Source organism: Lithobates pipiens, unplaced genomic scaffold, assembly GCF_037356315.1.
Source record: "Lithobates pipiens isolate NorthernLeopardFrog02 unplaced genomic scaffold, aLitPip1_a1.2 Scaffold_18, whole genome shotgun sequence".
Lineage (NCBI taxonomy): Eukaryota > Metazoa > Chordata > Amphibia > Anura > Ranidae > Lithobates > Lithobates pipiens.
Window position 1 is genome coordinate 119,213,768 of NW_027507758.1, and position 21,006 is coordinate 119,234,773.

The window sequence follows — 21,006 nt, forward strand, 5'->3', positions numbered from 1 at the left end:
ATGTATTTTATTGGGATTTTATGTGATAGACACAAAGTTGCACATAATTGTGAAGTGGAAGAAAAATGATAAATGGTTCAACATTTTTTACAAATAAATATCTGAAAAATATAGCATGCATTTGTATTCAGCCCCCTTTACTCTGATACTCCTAACTAAAATCTAGTGGAACCAGTTGTCTTCAGAAGTCACTTAATAGTAAATAGAGTCCACCTGTGTGTAATTTAATCTCAGTATAAATACAGCTGATCTGTGAAGCCCTCAGAGGTTTGTCAGAGAACCCTAGTGAACAAAGAGCATCATGAAGGCCAAGGAACACACCAGACAGGTCAGGGATAAAGTTGTGGAGAACTTTAAAGCAGGGTTAGCCTATTAAAAAATATCTCAAGCTTTGAACATCTCTCAGAGCACTGTTCAATCCATCATGCAAAAATAGAGAGACTATGGCACAACTGTAAACCTACTAAGACATGGCCTTCCTCCTAAACTCACAGACCCGGGCAAGGAGAGAATCATTTAGAGAAGCAACCAAGAGACCCATGGTAACTCGGGAGGATCTGCAGAGATCCACAGCTCAGGTGGGAGAATCTATCCACAGAACAACTAATAGTCGTGCACAAGCCAAAAGAAGTCCTGTTTGCAAGAAGTCATGTGGGGGACACAGCAAACATGTGGAAGAAGGTGCTCTGGTCAGGTGAGACCAAAATTGAACTTTTGTTTTGACCTAAAAGCAAAACGCTATGTGTGGCGGAAAACTAAAGCCGCGTACACACGGGCGGACTGTCTGGCCAACTTAGTCCGTCAGACAATCCGACGGACAGTCCGTCATACTTTCGAATGAACGGACTTGACCACACACACCACTTTTTGAGCGGACTAATACGGCGTACTAAGTCCGCCATACTATCCGCCCTACTTTTGAAATGAACGAACTCGCCCACACACGCGGAGGAAAGTCCGCTCATTTCAAGCGCGTCTCCAGGTAGGCGGGGCCCTCGAAGGAGACGTCGCTGACCCCGCCGCCTGGTATGGACTTAAAGGGGAACCCCAACGCTGAAAAAAATCGGCGTGGGGGTCCCCCCCAAGTCCACAACAGACCCTTGTCCGAGCACGCTACCCGGCCGGCCAGGAAAGGGGGGCGAGCGAGCGCCCCCCCCTCCTAAACCGTACCAGGCCGCGTGCCCTCAACATGGGGGGGTGCCTTGGGGAAGGGGGGGCCGCGCGGCCCCCCCACCCCAAAGCACCTTGTCCCCATGTTGATGAGGACAAGGGCCTCTTCCCGACAACCCTGGCCGTTGGTTGTCGGGGTCTGCGGGCGGGGGGCTTATCAGAATCTGGAAACCCCCTTTAATAAGGGGGCCCCCGGATACCGGCCCCCCACCCTATGTGAATGAGTATGGGGTACAATGTACCCCTACCCATTCACCTGTAAAATAAAAGTACCAAAAAAAACACAACACACGAGATAAAATACTTTATTGCACAGCTCCGGGGGTCTTCCGTCTTCGGGGGTCTTCTCACCGGACTCCTCCGCTATCTTCTTGTAGCTCTTTTGCTAGCGGAGGAGTCCGGCTTTCTTCCTCGCCGCCGGCCTCTTCTCCCGACTTCGGGGGTCTTGTCCCCCTCTTCGGGTCTTCTGTCGCCGCCGCCGCCTTCCGTTCTTCTTCTTCTTCTTCTTCTCCAGGAGATGTTGCCTCGACGATCTCTCCGGCCGGAATGCCAGGGACGCACTGCGCGGCCACTTATATAGGGACAAGGGGCGGTGTCACATGGCTTTATGTCACATGGGTTGGTGTCACATGGTGACCCCGCCCCCTTACGATGTCATAGTCCCCATGTGACCAACCCATGTGACATAAAGCCATGTGACACCGCCCCTTGTCCCTATATAAGTGGCCGCGCAGTGCGTCCCTGGCATTCCGGCCGGAGAGGAAGAAGAAGAAGAAGAAGAAGCCGCCTGCAAAAAGAGCTATAAGAAGGCGTGGTGGCCCGGCAGAAGAACCGAAGAGGGGGACAAGACCCCCGAAGTCGGGAGAAGAGGCCGGCGGAAAGGAAGAAAGCCAGACTCCTCCGCTAGCAAAAGAGCTATAAGAAGATAGCGGAGGAGTCCGGCGAGAAGACCCCCCCGGAGCTGTGCAATAAAGTATTTTATCTCGTGTGTTGTGTTTTTTTTGGTACTTTTATTTTACAGGTGAATGGGTAGGGGTACATTGTACCCCATACTCATTCACATAGGGTGGGGGGCCGGTATCCGCAGACCCCGACAACCAACGGCCAGGGTTGTCGGGAAGAGGCCCTTGTCCTCATCAACATGGGGACAAGGTGCTTTGGGGTGGGGGGGCCACGCGGCCCCCCCTTCCCCAAGGCACCCCCCCATGCTGAGGGCACGCAGCCTGGTACGGCTCGCTCGCCCCCCTTTCCTGGCTGGCCGGGTAGCGTGCTCGGACAAGGGTCTGTTGTGGACTTGGGGGGGACCCCCACGCCGATTTTTTTCGGCGTTGGGGTTCCCCTTTAAGTCCATACCAGGCGGCGGGGCCAGCGACGTCTCCTTCGCGGGCCCCGCCTACCTGGATACCCGCTCGAAATGAGCGGACTTTTCTCCGGGCGGGAAAAGTCCGCTCATTTCAAAAGTACGGCGGACTGGCATACACACGGGCGGATTGTCCGCCGAAATGCGAGTACGACGGACAGTATTTCGAACATTCCGAAATACTTAGTCCGCCGTACTGCACGCTGAAAAAGTCCGCTGAAGCCCACACACGAGCGGACTGTCCACTGAAATGTGTTTCGGCGGACTAAGTAGGCCATACAGTCCGCCCGTGTGTACGCGGCATAACACTGCACATCAGTGCCCATCACCCTGAACACACCAGCTCCACCGTAAAACATGGTGATGGCAGCATAATGTTGTGGGGATGCTTTTCTTCAGCCAACAGGGAAGCTGGTCAGAAATGATGGGAAAATCTCACAAAAATTGCAGTGAATTTGTGGTAAAAATCACTACAAAATCGCCACAAACTCCCGTTAAAATCGCAGCACAATTGCGCGCGCTTTCATTGCCATTAACAGCAACTTTTTCTCTTATCAACCGAATTCCGGTAACAACATTTTTGACCGAAATTTCAGTGCATCTCTAGTATCAATGCTGCTCCTTCATTGATGCAGTACCATAAATAAATAGCAGGGTCACCAGGTGAAAATTAATAATATAAAAAAAATGCCTGTAAGAATGCAGCCACTGAATACAAGAACTGATTTACAGGTTGCAATATACCTGTAAAAGTATGTTTGTTTATATTTGGGTGTGGATACACTTTAACTTTAAACTCTTCCCACTGGCTGCACACATATAGTCGGCCTCTCAGCAGGTGGGCTTCAACGGCAACAGGCAGCATATATGCAGCCCTATGTAAACACAAAACTGCACTGCAGCCCCGGATGCATACTTCTTGTATTACAATCTACTAAAATTGTTCTTTAACCACTTCAGCCCTGGAGCATTTGGCTGGACAAAGACCAGAGCACTTTTTGCGATTCAACACTGCGTTGCTTTAACTGACAATTGCGTGGTTGTGCGCCATGGCTCCCAGACAAAATTGACGTCCTTTTTTCCCCACAAATAGAGCTTTCTTTTGGTGGTATTTGATCACCTCTGCGGCTTTTATTTTTTGCACTATAAACAAAAAGAGACAATTTTGAAAAAAAATGCATTATTTTTTACTTTTTGCTATAATAAATATCCCCAAAAAAGATAAATATAAAAAAAGTTTTCATCAGTTTAGGCCGATAAGTATTCTTGTACAGATTTTTGGTAAAAGAAAATGCAATAAGCGTTTGGTTTGCGCAAAAATTATAGCATCTACAAAATAGGGGATAGTTTTATGGCATTTTTATAATTTTATTTAATTTTTTTTACTAGTAATGGCGATGATCAGCGATTCATGACTGCGACATTATGGCAGACACATCAGACACTTTTGGAGCTATTTTGTGACCATTCACATTTATACAGCGATTAGTGCGATTAAAAATACACTGATTACTGTGTAAATGTGATTGGCAGTGAAGGGGTAACCAGGAGGGGGCGCTGCAGGGGTTAAGTGTGTCCTAAGGAGTGATTCTAACTGTGGGGGGGGGGGGGTGTGTGACACAACACTGATCCCGATTACAGGGAGCTGTGATCAGTGACTGTCACTAGGTAGAATGGGGAAATGCTTACATCAGCATTTCCCCGTTCTTCCTTTCTCCGTGAGATGATTGCGGGTATCTCCCCAGATATTGAGTCCGCAGGACCTGCGGTTGGACTCAGAGCTTGCGGCAGGCACGCGCCTGCTATGCAAGCCTCGCAAGGTCACGTACATTAACGTGATTTCACACAGCGGAGCCAACCTGTCGAAGTAAAACTGTGGCGGCTGGTACGCAATCGCTTAACCACTTCCTGGGCAATTTTTGCTATTCAGCTCTGTGCTACTTTAACTGGCAGTTGCGTGGTCATGCAACACTGTACTGTATTACTACTGTAATAAAATTTATTAAATTTTTTCATACAAATAGAGCTTTCTTTTGGTGTTATTTGATCACCACTGCGTTTTTTATTTTTTATCATATAAATAAAAGACCTACAATTATGAAAAAAAAAAAACAATATTTGCTACTTTCTGTTATGAAACATATCCAATAAAATCAAATTTCGTCATAAAGTTAGGCTAAAAAGTATTCTGCTGCGTGTTCCTGGTAAAAAAATAATAATCCTGATTGTATATTAATTGGTTTATGTGAGAGTTATAGGGTCTACACACTACAATACTTAAATTATGCAGCTATAGATGCTATACTAGTAATGCCAGTAATCAGAAACTTGTGGTGTGGTGGGCAATCTGGCGCTGACACGGATGTCACTAGTGACACTAATACAGTGATCAGTGATAATACTGTACACTCTACTAATGAGTGACAGGGATGATCAGAATGACAATCAAAGGGTCAACTGTGTGCCTAACAAGTGCATGTGTACTGCTTTAACTCATAGGATCCAGCTCTTCTTTTTTTTTTTCCTGAACTCAGAGTTGATTCCAGGGAGAAGAAACGGCCAGATTGCTCTTCGGCGAACTCTGTGCTGTGATTGGCCAAACTCAGTCAGCAGTTATACAGCCAAAATAATTATCTGTAACCTGCTAACAAACTCATGCTTTGTTATTTCACAGCACACCTCAGCAGGGGGCACGTGCATGCGCTCCCCAAAACTAGGAAGTGGATTGTGATGTACGTTGCCGTGTTTGGTTGTGCCGCCTGCTAGCAGTAAATGTACTGTTAGCGGATGGCAAGTGGGTATTAATGTTACAATACTGTTATGGAGCACAGAATTCTTGGTTCTATATTCCTGGTATATTAGTACAATAATATGCGTATGTCTGCAAATAGTACTAGAAAGAAGTTTGGCTTGGAAAGCTGGATCTTAGAACACATTTATGTTTTGGATGAAAGACGTCATGAACCAGTTTCATTACTTTCTAAATAAGAATAAATCTCTACTACAAGCAAAAATATGTAATGTTCTTGGCGGGGGAAATGAACTTTTGTAGATTGCTATAGGTTTCTGTCTCATCCTAATGCTTACCGGATGCTGCAAATGCCCTTTGTGTCATGCTAAAAAGCAAAAACAAATGCAGTTACCAATTTAATAAAGTAAGTGTAGAATACAGTAATTAACATCAGAGTCTTTCACCAGTCTGACCACAGAAAACTGATCAAAACATAGCTAATTGATTACTTTACTTTGCACATGACCACTGCTTTTTTCAATGCTTGAAGGGTAACTACTTTAAAAAAAAATCTCTCTCCCTTCATCCTAAAAAAGCCCCTGGTGCTCCGGTGGGATTGCATAATTCATTTGCATTTTCATATTGCATTTGCTCCAAGCCTAGCCATAGAGAATAATAGCCATCCCAAAACTAAGTTTGCTGCATGCCCACAGGGCACCAATATGTTCTATCTGCATCTGAGTTTAATGGTTCAGCCTTTGATGAGAAGGACAGGAGGCAGTTGGATTTCCTTTTATAAAGAACAGTTACTGTTTAAAGGGAGAAAGGAAAATGACCACCACATACATATTATTTTCATGACTTTATCTTTTGCACTTGGGTATGCTAAAAGTTCAATCCTTATAGTAATGTGTAGCCTTCTCTCCTGAATAACCCTGACTTGGAATCTGTAAGAGCATGCCTTGAGTTCAGTATTGCCCTCATTGTCACCCTGGTGCACATAATTGCATGAAAGGAAGATGCAGTCCTAGTCACATATACAGTGGCAAAAATAATTATTTGACCCCCTGTAGATTTTATAAGTTTGCCCACTTACAAAGAAATGAAGGGCCTATAATTGTTATAGGTGTATTCTAAATGATAAATGAAAAAATCCAGACAAAAACACAATACAAGTGTTATAAATCGAGTTGCCGTTCAATGAGTAAAATAAGTATTTAATCCTCTACCAACCAACAATAATTCTGGCTCCCAAAGACTGGGTACAGTATGTGGTACACAGATTAGACCTGTCAATTTAAGGGCAACTCATAATGTGTATAAAAGGGACCTGTCCGCAGAATCTTTCTATTCAAATACCCCATCATGAGCAAGATCAAAGAGCTGTCAAAGGACATCAGGGGCAATATTGTATACCTGCACAAGGCTGGAATGGGCTACAAAACCATCAGCAAGAAGCTAGGTGAGAAGGAGACAACTGTTGGAACGATTATTCGCAAATGGAAGAAATGCAAAATAACCATTAATTGCCCTTGGTCTGGAGCTCCATACAAGATTTTGCCTCATGGGGTAAGGGTGATCATTAGAAAAGTGAGGGAAAAGCCCAGAACTACACAGGACGAGCTTGTGAATGATCTCAAGGCAGTTGGGACCACAGTCACCAAACAAACCATTGGTAACACATGAATAAAGGGTGGTCGGCTTGTTTAAAGGGTATCTCATCCATATATATTCCATCTACCAAAAATAACTTTCAGTTTCAGACTTTATTGGTACCAGAGTGAGATGGTCACACAGAGATAATAAAATCATATATTAAAAATTTTCAATAAAAAAGGTTTAAAACCATAGAAAAATATTGAAATGTGGTGTAAGCCATAACTATGACTGCAACAAGGTCGATGCGTTTCACAACCAGCTTCCTCAGGACCTCCTTAACTTAGTAGCAAAGAGAAATGGCCTACTCAGAAAAGAAATGCATCTAATTAACATAGCATAGATTACCAAGCATACTATGTGAAACTTATGTTTTGCATTAAGAATATAGCTTTTTAGATGGTGACAGGAAATGCAGAATGGATATAGTCTTTAGTTCAATTTGTAATATGCACAATACGCTGCCATTGATTGAAATCTTGCAGCGCCCTCAAGGTCCCCCTCCTCAAGAAGGGGGACCTTGAACAGACACCTGGAGCGGGTTTTCTTGCTTATCCCTAAGGCACATGTACAGGCCCATCTGAAGCTTGCCAGTGGACATCTAAATGATTCAGAGAAGGTTTGGGAGAAAGTGCTGTGGTCAGATGAGACAAAAATTGACTAGGGGCGTGACGTTCGATCTCTAAGATGGCTGCTTAGCCAGCGAGCTCCTCCAGACCCCCGGGGAATCCGTCAAAACCTAGAAGCGACCCAGCCGCCCACATCCTGCCCAGCGAAGCCCAGACAACTGACCGGGATGCCGCAGAGGAGAAAGGAGCCACCGCCACAGCTCCACAAGCTGCCAGGCTTCTTCTCATACCCAGCGCTGCTACAATAAAATGACGGCGGAACACGGACAGACTAGCAGAATGGGAAGGCCACGGCCTTTCCCTCGGAACGGTGCTGGAATGGATCGGAGAATCCTCCCAGTGGATCTTCATCTGCGGCCTCCACACCTATCACCAGAAGCCCTGCCAAGTCCTGGCAGCGTATGGCGTCCCTGCTTGGAAGTTTCCAGCACCAGAATATGGAGGTGAGTGGGCCTAGCTCATCACAGAGGCCTAACACTCAGACAGCACCAGACCCCATTGCCGGCTTCTCTACAACAGGTTAGCCTGTATCTGATACTGTTCTAAAGGACATGTTGTCCTTAAGATCATCACTGCATAATGATCTGCTCCACACAGTGAAAAGTGCCAAGAAAAAGTCCAAGTACTAGTAGAGAGGGTAAATCAGGTAGAGCAATCTACGGGAGAATACACAAGCTCCTTCAACAATATGATAGATGCACACGGTGATGAAATCTCCTGGATCAATGATAAAATAGTGGATCTCGTGGATAGATCCAGAAGGAAAAAAAAAAGCTAAAAATCAGAGGTATCCCTAAAATACACAATACACAATACATCCAAGACATGTTCTCCGCCATAACACCTACAATGTCTGCACTAAAACTCAGTGGACAGAGTACAGAGTGCCAAAACCGTCTTTCTTAGCAGACGATGTACCTAGAGATGTCTTGCTTAGAATGCACTTCTACCACGCAAAAGAAAATATCTTAGATACTTTTCACAAAATTGATCAATGCCCAGCCCAATACGCTTCCCTACAACTGCTCCCTGACTTCTCCAGGCACGCTCTTCAGCTTTGACGCAATTTGGCTATCATTACTAAAGCCCTACACAATCATATCCTGCACAAGTGTAAATATCCGGCAACACTTTCCATTACTTATAACGGAACCACCACTACCATATCCACCCTTGAAGAGGGAATTGTCAGATCGACGCAAATTCCGTATGGCAAAAAAATGGCCTGGTCATTAAGGGAGTAAATACTTCCGGGGCTGAAGTGGTTAATGGAAAAAGAAAGTAGAATGCATAAATTTAGTGCAGTTGCTGTATTTTCTTGTTAGCACTATATGCATAAGTCTGAAATGTATGGAAACTGTTCTACATGGCAAAGAATTTATAATGGTCTTTAACTGGTCTTGTAAACCACGTATTGTAGCCATGTTCTTGACCTCTGCCATGTCAGCAGCTTGTTCAAGAACCTCCCCCTAGCCTGTTGACTGATAAGTGAATGGAAGTATTACACTGCTGTGGTCCCTATTCTGATTACTCTTTTTTTTTTCTTCACGAGATGGCATGTTCCCTGCCAGGCCATGCGCATGGATTATAGCCCATTTGGCTCCTATTGCTGGTTCCTCTCTCAGGACTGCTGTAGGGATGGTTAAGACAGTTTCAGATATTTCAACACAAAAAAAGAAAAAAACAAATAGATATCCACACACCTGCATGAGTTAAACTACAATTTATTTATTTTGCCTAAAAAAGCAATGCACACCAATTCCTATATCCCCTATATGTTAGGCCAAGGGGAGAGGTCCCCAAGAGAAAAGGGGGGTTCTCCCCTATGGTCTAACCCCGCCCAACAACTAAAAACACAAACTGTGTAACCGTGTATAATTACAGAAGAGGAAGCGTTTTCAAATACTCCAAAGATTGTATGCAATAACAAGTTGTTCAATTTTTACCATCCATGAAGCAATAGTAATTTCCTATTTTGTCTGAGACTATTCCCACAGCCTGCAGGTAATTCTCATGATTTTTCTTAGTACACACATGTAGTTTGTATAATAGCTTCACAGTCACTGATTTATGCAATTTATCACAAGATTGGATCAAAATCAGTCTGCCAGTGTATGTTCAATCATCTCCAATTGCCAGCCAAGTAATAGTTTTCCTTGATATTTCAATGTACATCTGTATACCGGTATATATATGATGTTGGCTCTCGCTCTCCTCACATTGAAATCAAGCTAAGCAAGCTTGATTGTAATGACTAAAGCCTTGTACACACGGTCGGAGAATCCGTCGGAATGTGTCCTATCGGACCGTGTCGTCGGATAATCCGACTGTGTGTGGTATGCATCGGACTGATTCCGTCCGAATCTCCGTCTGACCCAATTTTCCAACATGTTGGAAATATTTCCCGACCAACTGGGCCGGTCGGACCTAATCCGATCATGTGTAGAGCATTTTGATCGGACAAAGTGCCACGCATGCTCTGATCAAATTCCTACATCAAAGCTATTGGCTACTAGCCTGAATGTAGTCCCATCGTAACGAAATTACGTCATCACGTTCTGAAAGATCGGATTTTTCGCCAACTTTGTCCGACCGTGTGTATCCTACGGGCAGAATCCGACGGTTTTGGTTGTGGAAATCTCCGACCGTGTGTACAGGGGCTAAGACATGCACACTTAACATGCCACACTGGTGTGAACTAGTGTCATTGAGACACTTGCCTTTACATGCACATGAACTTTAATGGCATCCCAGTCTTAGTCTATATGGTTCAATATTGAGTTGGCCCACCCTTTGCAGCTGTAACAGCATCAACTCTTCTGGGAAGGCTGTACTCAAGGTTTAGGAGTGTGTCTATGGGAATGTTTGACCATTCTTCCAGAAGCGCAATTGTGAGGTCAGGCACGGATGTTGGATGAGAAGGCCTGGCTCACAGTCTCCGCTCTAATTCATGCCAAAGGTGTTCTAGCGGGTTATGGTCAGGACTCTGTGCAGGCCAGTCAAGTCCCTCCACCCCAAACTCACTCATCCATGTCTTTATGGAACTTGCTTTGTGCACTGGTGCACAGTCATGTTGGAACAGGAAGGGGCCTCCCACAAAGTTGGGAGCATGAAATTGTCCAAAATGTCTTGGTATGCTGACACCTTAAGCGTTCTCTTCACTGGAACTAAGGAGCCAGACCAAACCCCTGAAAAACAACCCAACACCATAATCCCACCTCCACTAAATGATTTGGACCAGTGCACAAAGCAAGGTCCATAGAGACAAGATGGGCGAGTTTGGGCTGGAGGAACTTGACTGGCTAGCACAGAATCCTGACCTCAACCCAATAGAATACCCTTGGGATGAATTATGTCACATATACACGACCGTACTTTCCAGCAAACTAGGTCCGACAGAATAATTCCGTCGGATAGTCCGATCATTTTTCTTAAAAAAAAAAATCAGACAGACCTAGAAATAGAACGTTTCAAATCTGTCCGACGGATTCAGTTCCTATCGTTAAAACCGTTCGTCTGTATGCTGGTCCGATGTACCAAATACGAAGCAAAGGCAGCTATTGGCTACTGGCTATTGAACTTCCTTTTCTAGTCCCATTGTACGTCATCACGTTCAAAACGAACGGACTTTCGAACAGACTTTAGTCCGTTCGTGTGTGGGCAAGTCTGTTCGTTAAGTCTGTAGAAAGTCTGTCGAGTAGACCGTCTGACCTTTTCTGCCGGAAAGTCCGGTCATGTGTATGTGGCATTAGATGCAGATCACACAACATATTAATGCAGAAATAAAAATATTTATGCACCTGTGAACATATACATCTACCTGAATTTTTATTTTACCTAGTTTATTGTAATACTTAAATAGTTGATTTGGGCACGGAAGTTGAGACTCTGGTGTGCTGTGACAACCTAAGGGAACAAGTTCAATCTCTTCCAAATGTGTCCCTCATCCACTTCAGTTAGGGAAGCTGTAAGTGTTTGAATATTGAATGCATTCCCTTGGTTAGCTTGAAGTTTTAATTTCGTAAGGATTTCATCCATGAAATGTGTAAAATTAATAGAAGGAACTAAACTTGAAAGATTAACCTTTTTCCATTGTTGTTTATATGGCTTTAAAAAATGGTAATCTCAACATTAAATGCACTGAGTTAGAAGAATCAGAATGACTCCTTCTGCGTTGCTCTTATTATGTATGAATTTAAGCCTCTTACTATGAATAATACATATGTGAATATAAAAGTGAATATCATTGGAAAAGGATAAAGTGCACACAAAAATGGAACATACCGAACAATTCTCATAAAAAAAGTTCTCTTTTATATACTAGTTCAGTGCCCAAACTGACAGTTTTGGAAAGTCTGCATAGCCTTGTTATGCACTCATGTTATTAATCTTTTGCCAGCAGGACATTAGACTGTTTGAGATGAGTATTAACAGAGGTGTAGGTAACATGTTGTTACCAATGTGTTTTGTTTTATGGATGCTGACTAAAGTGATCCTGTGCTTTGTATGTGCAGAGCTAAGCAACAGGTTTACTTGCTTAATGAAGATGTAGCTCCTCCGGTGTGCGCTAAGAGTAGGCAAACCATATCACTCATGCTGTAAATTTGTGAGTCTATAATTGGGTCAGGGTTATTGGAGTTCAGGGCTGGATGACTAATCGCAGCGGCTCTCTGGTGCCCCCCCCCCTGTTTCTAGAGAAATTCTGGAAGATAGTGGGCAGAGGCTAGGAGGGGCTGCTCAGCATATTTAGAGGTCTATAGTCAATCCTCAGTAGTGGTCCTGGCAGGGAGCCTGGGAGCCCTTAAATCTATTTATGAGCCATGCCAGCAGAGACAGTCAGGTGGAAGATGGAGATACAGTGTTGAGGTGGCTGGTGGTGGCCCTGAGGGGTAATCGCCTAGTCTAAGGGGCCCGGGTGTCCTGCCTTGGGCCGGGGCTCAGGTGCAGCAGAATGAGAGCCCCCTCTCTCCTCTTCCATCCCTGCTGGAGAGGGGAACTGTGCTGGCTCTTTGCAGTGTAAGAGAGTTTCACAGACACTTGGCTTAGACAACTGCAGCTAGGTTTCCAGATGGTTGGCAACCCTGGTGATTAGGGTGTAAGGCCAGTGGGCACAGCTATGCACTTGGCGGTTGTGGTATTCAGTTACTTGGGGAGCCACAGTCCAGTCTAAGTAAGACCTCATTTACCAAAACCGATGGGAAAAAAGTACAGATTTCACTTGCAGAGTCATGAGTTTACATGAGTTTTCATGCGCGTTTGTATGCACATTGATATTAGTGTTTTTTTTTTGTTTTGTTTTTTTATGCACAGACTTGACATCCCATCACCCCTCAACAGTGATCCCTATATCAGAGACTCCTCATCAGTGTTCCCCTCATCAGGGACCCCCTCACCACAGACTACCTCTTAAGAGATAACCTCATCAGTAACTCCCTCACATCAAAAACTCCTCATCAGAGCCCCCACATCAGTCTCCCCCTAAACAGAGAATACTCCGGAGAGAACCTCCACCATCAGTGTCCCCTCATCGGTCTCCTGCCATCAGTGCCCTCTCATCGGTTTCCTGCCATTAGTTTTCAACACCATCAGTGTTCCCCCTCCCCATTTGTCTCCTGCCATTATTGTTCCCCACCATCAGTGCACCCCTCATCAGTCTCCCCCTCATCTGTCTCCTGCCATCTGTCTCCCCCTCATCTGTCTCCTACAATCTGTATCCCCTGCCATCAGTATACGTATACCCTCTTTTTATTTTATTAAAAAAAAATATCTTTAGTATCACTTTAACTTTCATATAAGCTTTAATGTAGTAGTGTCATTTCAAAACCCATCAACATGATACAATTGTAAAAGGAAATGATGCCCAAGCTGGATTATTAAAAAAAGACCGCTTTGTCTGCAATACTCCATCTTTGGTGCTGTCCCCAACAATAACTCCTTTTCAGGACAGGGTATATTTTAATACTGCCTCGTATTAATGCATCTAAAACTGCAACATGCAGTGACATAAATATGAGTGCAGAAAATATATATGAACTGTCCGTAGTTCATGTCAGAGTGCCAGTTCTTACTCCCATCATGCTGGGCTCATGTTACTTTACTAGCTTTCTGTCCATTGGGGTGAGCCTTCCTGGAAATCCCACTAACTGTAAGCTATTCTCTTATGTCATTAGGAGCTAACCTGGCTACTGAAAAATAGACTGCCTTAAGTTTTATACATTTTCTGTATACACTTTTACTGATGCAGCATTATGGCTTCATATACACTAAACTATATTTTACTTTTTTAAACTTTAATTAAAATGTAAACGGGGCTGAAACCCAAACCAAAAATTTTTTTTTAAATTAATGTATTACTGAAATAAAATAACAACAACACCAAAGATCATTATTTCCATTACTTTTTTAGGCTTATGGATGGAGTCCCGAATTCAGTCACTGCATGGTTGGGTCAAGAAGATGGATGTAGTAAGTGTAAATGAGATATAGTAAACACTAATTTGTTGTTTCAAGATGTGATGCAGATTGTTTAAGCACCAATGTTTCACTTCAATAGGAAACTATCATAAATGCAAGGCATCTAACTGTGCTCTAAGGAGTGTATGTAATGAACTGTAACAATGGCCTATTAATTCTGCCGGAATCCAGCAGCAATGGTCAGAGGTGCTACATGAACCATATTCCTTTATCTGCAAAATAAGATACTTGGAAAGAAACCTAATGTTCACGAATAGGGAAAGGGCTGTATTTATATATGGTATAAAACTGAACAATGTGCTATTGTTCTTCTCTTCATCGAGACTTGTTCACGCACAATGAGCATGCAATATTAAATTAATTTGTGTTTTCCAATCAGTGAGAGTGCCAAAATACCCATATGCAAATAGAAATTTGTACTGCCATATGGTAATGTAATAAACATTACATTACCCTCTGGGGCCAAAGTAATTTTACATCTTCGTTGCCAAAGGGGCCGTTCATTTGTCACATAGGGATGCCCTGGATGTCACTGATATAACCAAGAGTAAAACAAGCCTACCATTTTCAAAATTGTGGTACAGACCTGTAATCCTGAGGCCTGTTCATTGCTGTCTTATATTCCAGAAACTGGGGAATGCTAACCTGAATACTCTTAAAGGGAATCTATTGTGCATATATGTATGTAAAAGGTGTATAGTGTGTGTGTATATGTATAATTATTTTTTTTTATTATTATGGTCAGGGAAATTTTTAAAATACATATATTTTTTTACTAGGTATTTTGTATTCTCACTTTTAGCCAGCAAGTGGATCTACAGACCCTGTTTTTGCATTTTTAAGCAATACTTATATCATAAAAAAGCAGTACAGCGAAGATACTTAAATTAAAAAACTAAAAACAGCAAGCAGTCCATTAACCACTTCAATACAAGGCATTTATACACCCTTCCTTCACAGACCAATTTTAAGCTTTCAGCGCTCTTGCACGAATGCCAATTACTCAGTGATGCAACACTGTACCCAAACAAAATTTTTATCATTTTTTTCATACAAATAGAGCTTTCTTTTGGTGGCATTTAATCACCGCTGGGTTTTTTATTTTTTGCGACATAAGTGAAAAAAGAGCGAACATTTTGAAAAAAAAACACTTTATTTTTTTTATTTTTTTTAGTTTCTATGATAACATTTTGTAAATAAGTCATTTTTGTTCATAAATTTGGGCCAAAATTTATACTGCTACATCTCTTTGGTAAAAATAACCCAAATTAGTGGATATTATTTAGTCTCTTTGAAAGTTAGAGTCTACAAGCTATGGTGCAAATCATTGAAAATTGATCACATCTGATCACACCTGATGCACTGACGGTCTCATTTCTTGAGGCTCTCAAATGTCAGGAAAGTACAAATACCCCCCAAATGACCCCTTTTTGAAAGTAGATAGTCCAAGGTATTTAGTAAGAGGCATGATGAGTTTTTTGAAGTTGTAATTTTTTCCCAAGATTCTTGGGAAAAAATGTTATTTTTTTAATTTTTTTTTACAAAATTGTCATAACAAGTTATTTCTCATACACAGTATATGCATACTTCCAATTACACCCCAAAATACATTCTGCAACTCTTCCTGAGTATGGAGATACCACACATGTGGAACTTTTACACAGGCTGGCTACACAGAGAGGTCCAACATGCAGGGAGCGCCGTCGGGTTCTAGGAGCATAAATGACACCTCTAATTTCCTAATGACCTATTGCAATTGTGAAGGCCCTGGAGCACCAGGACAGTAGATTTACCCACAAAATAACCCCATTTTAGAACGCAAACACCTCAACGTATATTCTATGAGGCATAATGAGTCTTTTGAACAGTTCTTTTTTTCCCACAAGTTTTCAGAAAACGTGGAAAGAAAATGAAAACATATATATTTTTTTTTTTTTTACACAAAGTGGTCAGTTTATAAGATATTTCTAACTCAGATCATGTACATAGCAAAAATGACACCCCAAAATACATTCTGCTACTCATCCTGAGTATGGCGATACCACAGGTGTGTGACTTTTACACAGTCTGGCCACATACAAAGGCTCAACATGCAGGGAATGCCGTCAGGCGTTCTAGGAGCATGACACCTCTAATTTCCTAATGACCTATTACGTTTGTGAAGGCCCTGGAGCACCAGGACAATGGAATTACCCACAAAATGACCCCATTTTGGAAAACAAACACCCCAATGTATATTCTGTGAAGCATTATGAGTCTTTTGAACGGTTAATTTTTTTTTACACAAGTCTTCAGAAAACGTGGAAAGAAAATGAATTTTTTTTTTTACACAAAGTTGTCCATTTATAAGATATTTCTAACACATAGCATGTATATAGCAAAAATTACACCCCAAAACACATTCTGCTACTCCTCCCGAGTATGGCGATACTACATGTGTGAGACTTTTACACAGCCTGGCCATATACAGAGGTCCAACATTGAAGTAGCACCTTCAGGCGTTCTAGGAGCATAAATTACACATCTCATTTCGTTCCTACCTATCACACTTTTGAAGCTCCTGGAGCACCAGGACAATGGAATTACCCCCAAAATGACCCCATTTTGGAAAGCAAACGCCTCAATATGTATTCTATGAGGCATGGTCTGCAAATAGGTACTTGGGTACTCCGGGCTGGTGACAGGTACTCCGTTACTCCGACGGGCTGGTGACAGGTACTCCGTTACTCCGACGGGCTGGTGACAGGTACTCCGTTACTCCGACGGGCTGGTGACAGGTACTCGGGTACTCCGGGCTGGTGACAGGTACGCAGGTACTCCCAAGGGCTGGTGACAGGTACTTGGGTACTCCGATGGGCTGTGACAGGTACTCCGATGGGCTGTGACAGGTACTCGGATGGGCTGTGACAGGTACTCGGATGGGCTGTGACAGGTACTTAGGTACTCGGATGGGTTGTGACAGGTACTCGGGTACTCAGATGGACTGTGACAGGTACTCGGGTACTCTGATGGGCTGTGACAGGTACTCGGGTACTCTGATGGGCTGTGACAGGTACTCGGGTACTCTGATGGGCTGGGACAGGTACTTTGGTACTCTGATGAGCTGGGACAGGTACTCGGGTACTCTGATGGGCTGTGACAGGTACTCGGATGGGCTGTGACAGGTACTCGGATGGGCTGTGACAGGTACTTAGGTACTCGGATGGGTTGTGACAGGTACTCGGGTACTCAGATGGACTGTGACAGGTACTCGGGTACTCTGATGGGCTGTGACAGGTACTCGGGTACTCTGATGGGCTGTGACAGGTACTCGGGTACTCTGATGGGCTGGGACAGGTACTTTGGTACTCTGATGAGCTGGGACAGGTACTCGGGTACTCTGATGGGCTGGGACAGGTACTCGGGTACTCTGATGGGCTGGGACAGGTACTCGGGTACTCTGATGGGCTGGGACAGGTACTCTGGTACTCTGATGGGCTGGGACAGGTACTCTGGTACTCTGATGGGCTGGGACAGGTACTCGGGTACTCTGATGGGCTGGGACAGGTACTCGGGTACTCTGATGGGCTGTGACAGGTACTCGGGTACTCTGATGGGCTGTGACAGGTACTCGGGTACTCTGATGGGCTGGGACAGGTACTCGGGTACTCTGATGGGCTGGGACAGGTACTTTGGTACTCTGATGAGCTGGGACAGGTACTCGGGTACTCTGATGGGCTGGGACAGGTACTCGGGTACTCTGATGGACTGTGACAGGTACTCGGGTACTCTGATGGGCTGTGACAGGTACTCGGGTACTCTGATGGGCTGTGACAGGTACTCGGGTACTCTGATGAGCTGGGACAGGTACTCGGGTACTCTGATGGGCTGGGACAGGTACTCGGGTACTCTGATGGACTGTGACAGGTACTCGGGTACTCTGATGGGCTGTGACAGGTACTCGGGTACTCTGATGGGCTGTGACAGGTACTCGGGTACTCTGATGGGCTGGGACAGGTACTCGGGTACTCTGATGGGCTGGGACAGGTACTCGGGTACTCTGATGGGCTGGGACAGGTACTCGGGTACTCTGATGAGCTGGGACAGGTACTCGGGTACTCTGATGGGCTGGGACAGGTACTCGGGTACTCTGATGGGCTGGGACAGGTACTCTGGTACTCTGATGGGCTGGGACAGGTACTCGGGTACTCTGATGGGCTGGGACAGGTACTCTGGTACTCTGATGGGCTGGGACAGGTACTCTGGTACTCTGATGGGCTGGGACAGGTACTCGGGTACTCTGATGGGCTGGGACAGGTACTCGGGTACTCTGATGGGCTGTGACAGGTACTCGGGTACTCTGATGGGCTGTGACAGGTACTCGGGTACTCTGATGGGCTGTGACAGGTACTCGGGTACTCTGATGGGCTGGGACAGGTACTCGGGTACTCTGATGGGCTGGGACAGGTACTTTGGTACTCTGATGAGCTGGGACAGGTACTCGGGTACTCTGATGGGCTGGGACAGGTACTCGGGTACTCTGATGGACTGTGACAGGTACTCGGGTACTCTGATGGGCTGTGACAGGTACTCGGGTACTCTGATGGGCTGTGACAGGTACTCGGGTACTCTGATGGGCTGGGACAGGTACTCGGGTACTCTGATGGGCTGGGACAGGTACTCGGGTACTCTGATGAGCTGGGACAGGTACTCGGGTACTCTGATGAGCTGGGACAGGTACTCGGGTACTCTGATGGGCTGGGACAGGTACTCGGGTACTCTGATGGGCTGGGACAGGTACTCTGGTACTCTGATGGGCTGGGACAGGTACTCTGGTACTCTGATGGGCTGGGACAGGTACTCTGGTACTCTGATGGGCTGGGACAGGTACTCTGGTACTCTGATGGGCTGGGACAGGTACTCTGGTACTCTGATGGGCTGGGACAGGTACTCTGGTACTCTGATGGGCTGGGACAGGTACTCGGGTACTCTGATGGGCTGGGACAGGTACTCGGGTACTCTGATGGGCTGGGACAGGTACTCGGGTACTCTGATGGGCTGTGACAGATACTCGGGTATTCAGATGGGCTGTGACAGATACTCAGATGGGCTGTGATGGGTGACGACAGGTACTTTGATGGCTGGTGACAGGTCCTCTTTATTGGGGGGGGGGGGGTAATCTGTGTGTGTTTGTGTACAACATCTCGTTACCGCGGTTTGTTCACATTCTGTGACCAGCTGTAATTGGACACATTTGGCCACGTGGTAAAGAGCCATTTTACGGGTACTGGGGTACTCAGATGGAGCTGTGACGGGTACTCGGGTACTTAGATGGGCTGACAAGGACTCAGGTACTTGGGTACTCAGATGGGCTGTGACAGGTACTTGGGTACTCTGATGGGCTGGGACAGGTACTCAGGAACTCAGATGGGCTGACAGGTAGTCAGGTAATTTGATACTCAGATGGACTGTGACAGGTACTCAGATGGACTGTGACAGGTACTCGGGTACTCTGATGGGCTGTGACAGGTACTCGGGTACTCTGATGGGCTGTGACAGGTACTCGGGTACTCTGATGGGCTGTGACAGGTACTCGGGTACTCTGATGGGCTGGGACAGGTACTCGGGTACTCTGATGGGCTGGGACAGGTACTCTGGTACTCTGATGGGCTGGGACAGGTACTCTGGTACTCTGATGGGCTGGGACAGGTACTCTGGTACTCTGATGGGCTGGGACAGGTACTCGGGTACTCTGATGGGCTGTGACAGGTACTCGGGTACTCTGATGGGCTGTGACAGGTACTCGGGTACTCTGATGGGCTGTGACAGGTACTCGGGTACTCTGATGGGCTGGGACAGGTACTCGGGTACTCTGATGGGCTGGGACAGGTACTTTGGTACTCTGATGAGCTGGGACAGGTACTCGGGTACTCTGATGGGCTGGGACAGGTACTCGGGTACTCTGATGGACTGTGACAGGTACTCGGGTACTCTGATGGGCTGTGACAGGTACTCGGGTACTCTGATGGGCTGTGACAGGTACTCGGGTACTCTGATGGGCTGGGACAGGTACTCGGGTACTCTGATGGGCTGGGACAGGTACTCGGGTACTCTGATGAGCTGGGACAGGTACTCGGGTACTCTGATGGGCTGGGACAGGTACTCTGGTACTCTGATGGGCTGGGACAGGTACTCTGGTACTCTGATGGGCTGGGACAGGTACTCTGGTACTCTGATGGGCTGGGACAGGTACTCTGGTACTCTGATGGGCTGGGACAGGTACTCGGGTACTCTGATGGGCTGGGACAGGTACTCGGGTACTCTGATGGGCTGGGACAGGTACTCGGGTACTCTGATGGGCTGTGACAGATACTCGGGTATTCAGATGGGCTGTGACAGATACTCAGATGGGCTGTGATGGGTGACGACAGGTACTTTGATGGCTGGTGACAGGTCCTCTTTATTGGGGGGGGGGGGGGGTAATCGGTGTGTGTGTTGGTGTACAACATCTCGTTACCGCGGTTTGTTTACATTCTGTGTCCAGCTGTAATTGGACACAGTCGGCCACGTGGTAAAGAGCCATTTTACGGGTACTCGGGTACTCAGATGGGCTGTGACGGGTACTCGGGTACTTAGATGGGCTGACAAGGACTCAGGTACTTGGGTACTCAGATGGGCTGTGACAGGTACTTGGGTACTCTGATGAGCTGTGACAGGTACTTGGGTACTCTGATGAGCTGTGACAGGTACTTGGGTACTCTGATGGGCTGGGACAGGTACTCGGGTACTCTGATGGGCTGGGACAGGTACTCGGGTACTCTGATGGGCTGGGACAGGTACTCGGGTACTCTGATGGGCTGGGACAGGTACTCGGGTACTCTGATGGGCTGGGACAGGTACTCGGGTACTCTGATGGGCTGGGACAGATACTCAGATGGGCTGTGATGGGTGATGACAGGTACTTTGATGGCTGGTGACAGGTCCTCTTTATTGGGGGGGGGGGGTAA

General features: G+C 45.6%; 1 protein-coding gene across 5 annotated transcripts in view; it reads left to right on the forward strand.

Moving 5' to 3' along the window:
• Positions 1 to 21,006, forward strand: part of VRK2 (VRK serine/threonine kinase 2) — a 188,848-nt gene that overhangs the window by 114,245 nt on the left and 53,597 nt on the right. For all 5 annotated transcript variants that reach the window (XM_077486047.1, XM_077486051.1, XM_077486050.1 and 2 more), the window contains one exon: positions 13,953 to 14,011. In XM_077486047.1, coding sequence (XP_077342173.1) covers positions 13,953 to 14,011 — 59 coding nt within the window. The remainder of the gene's footprint in view (positions 1 to 13,952; positions 14,012 to 21,006) is intronic.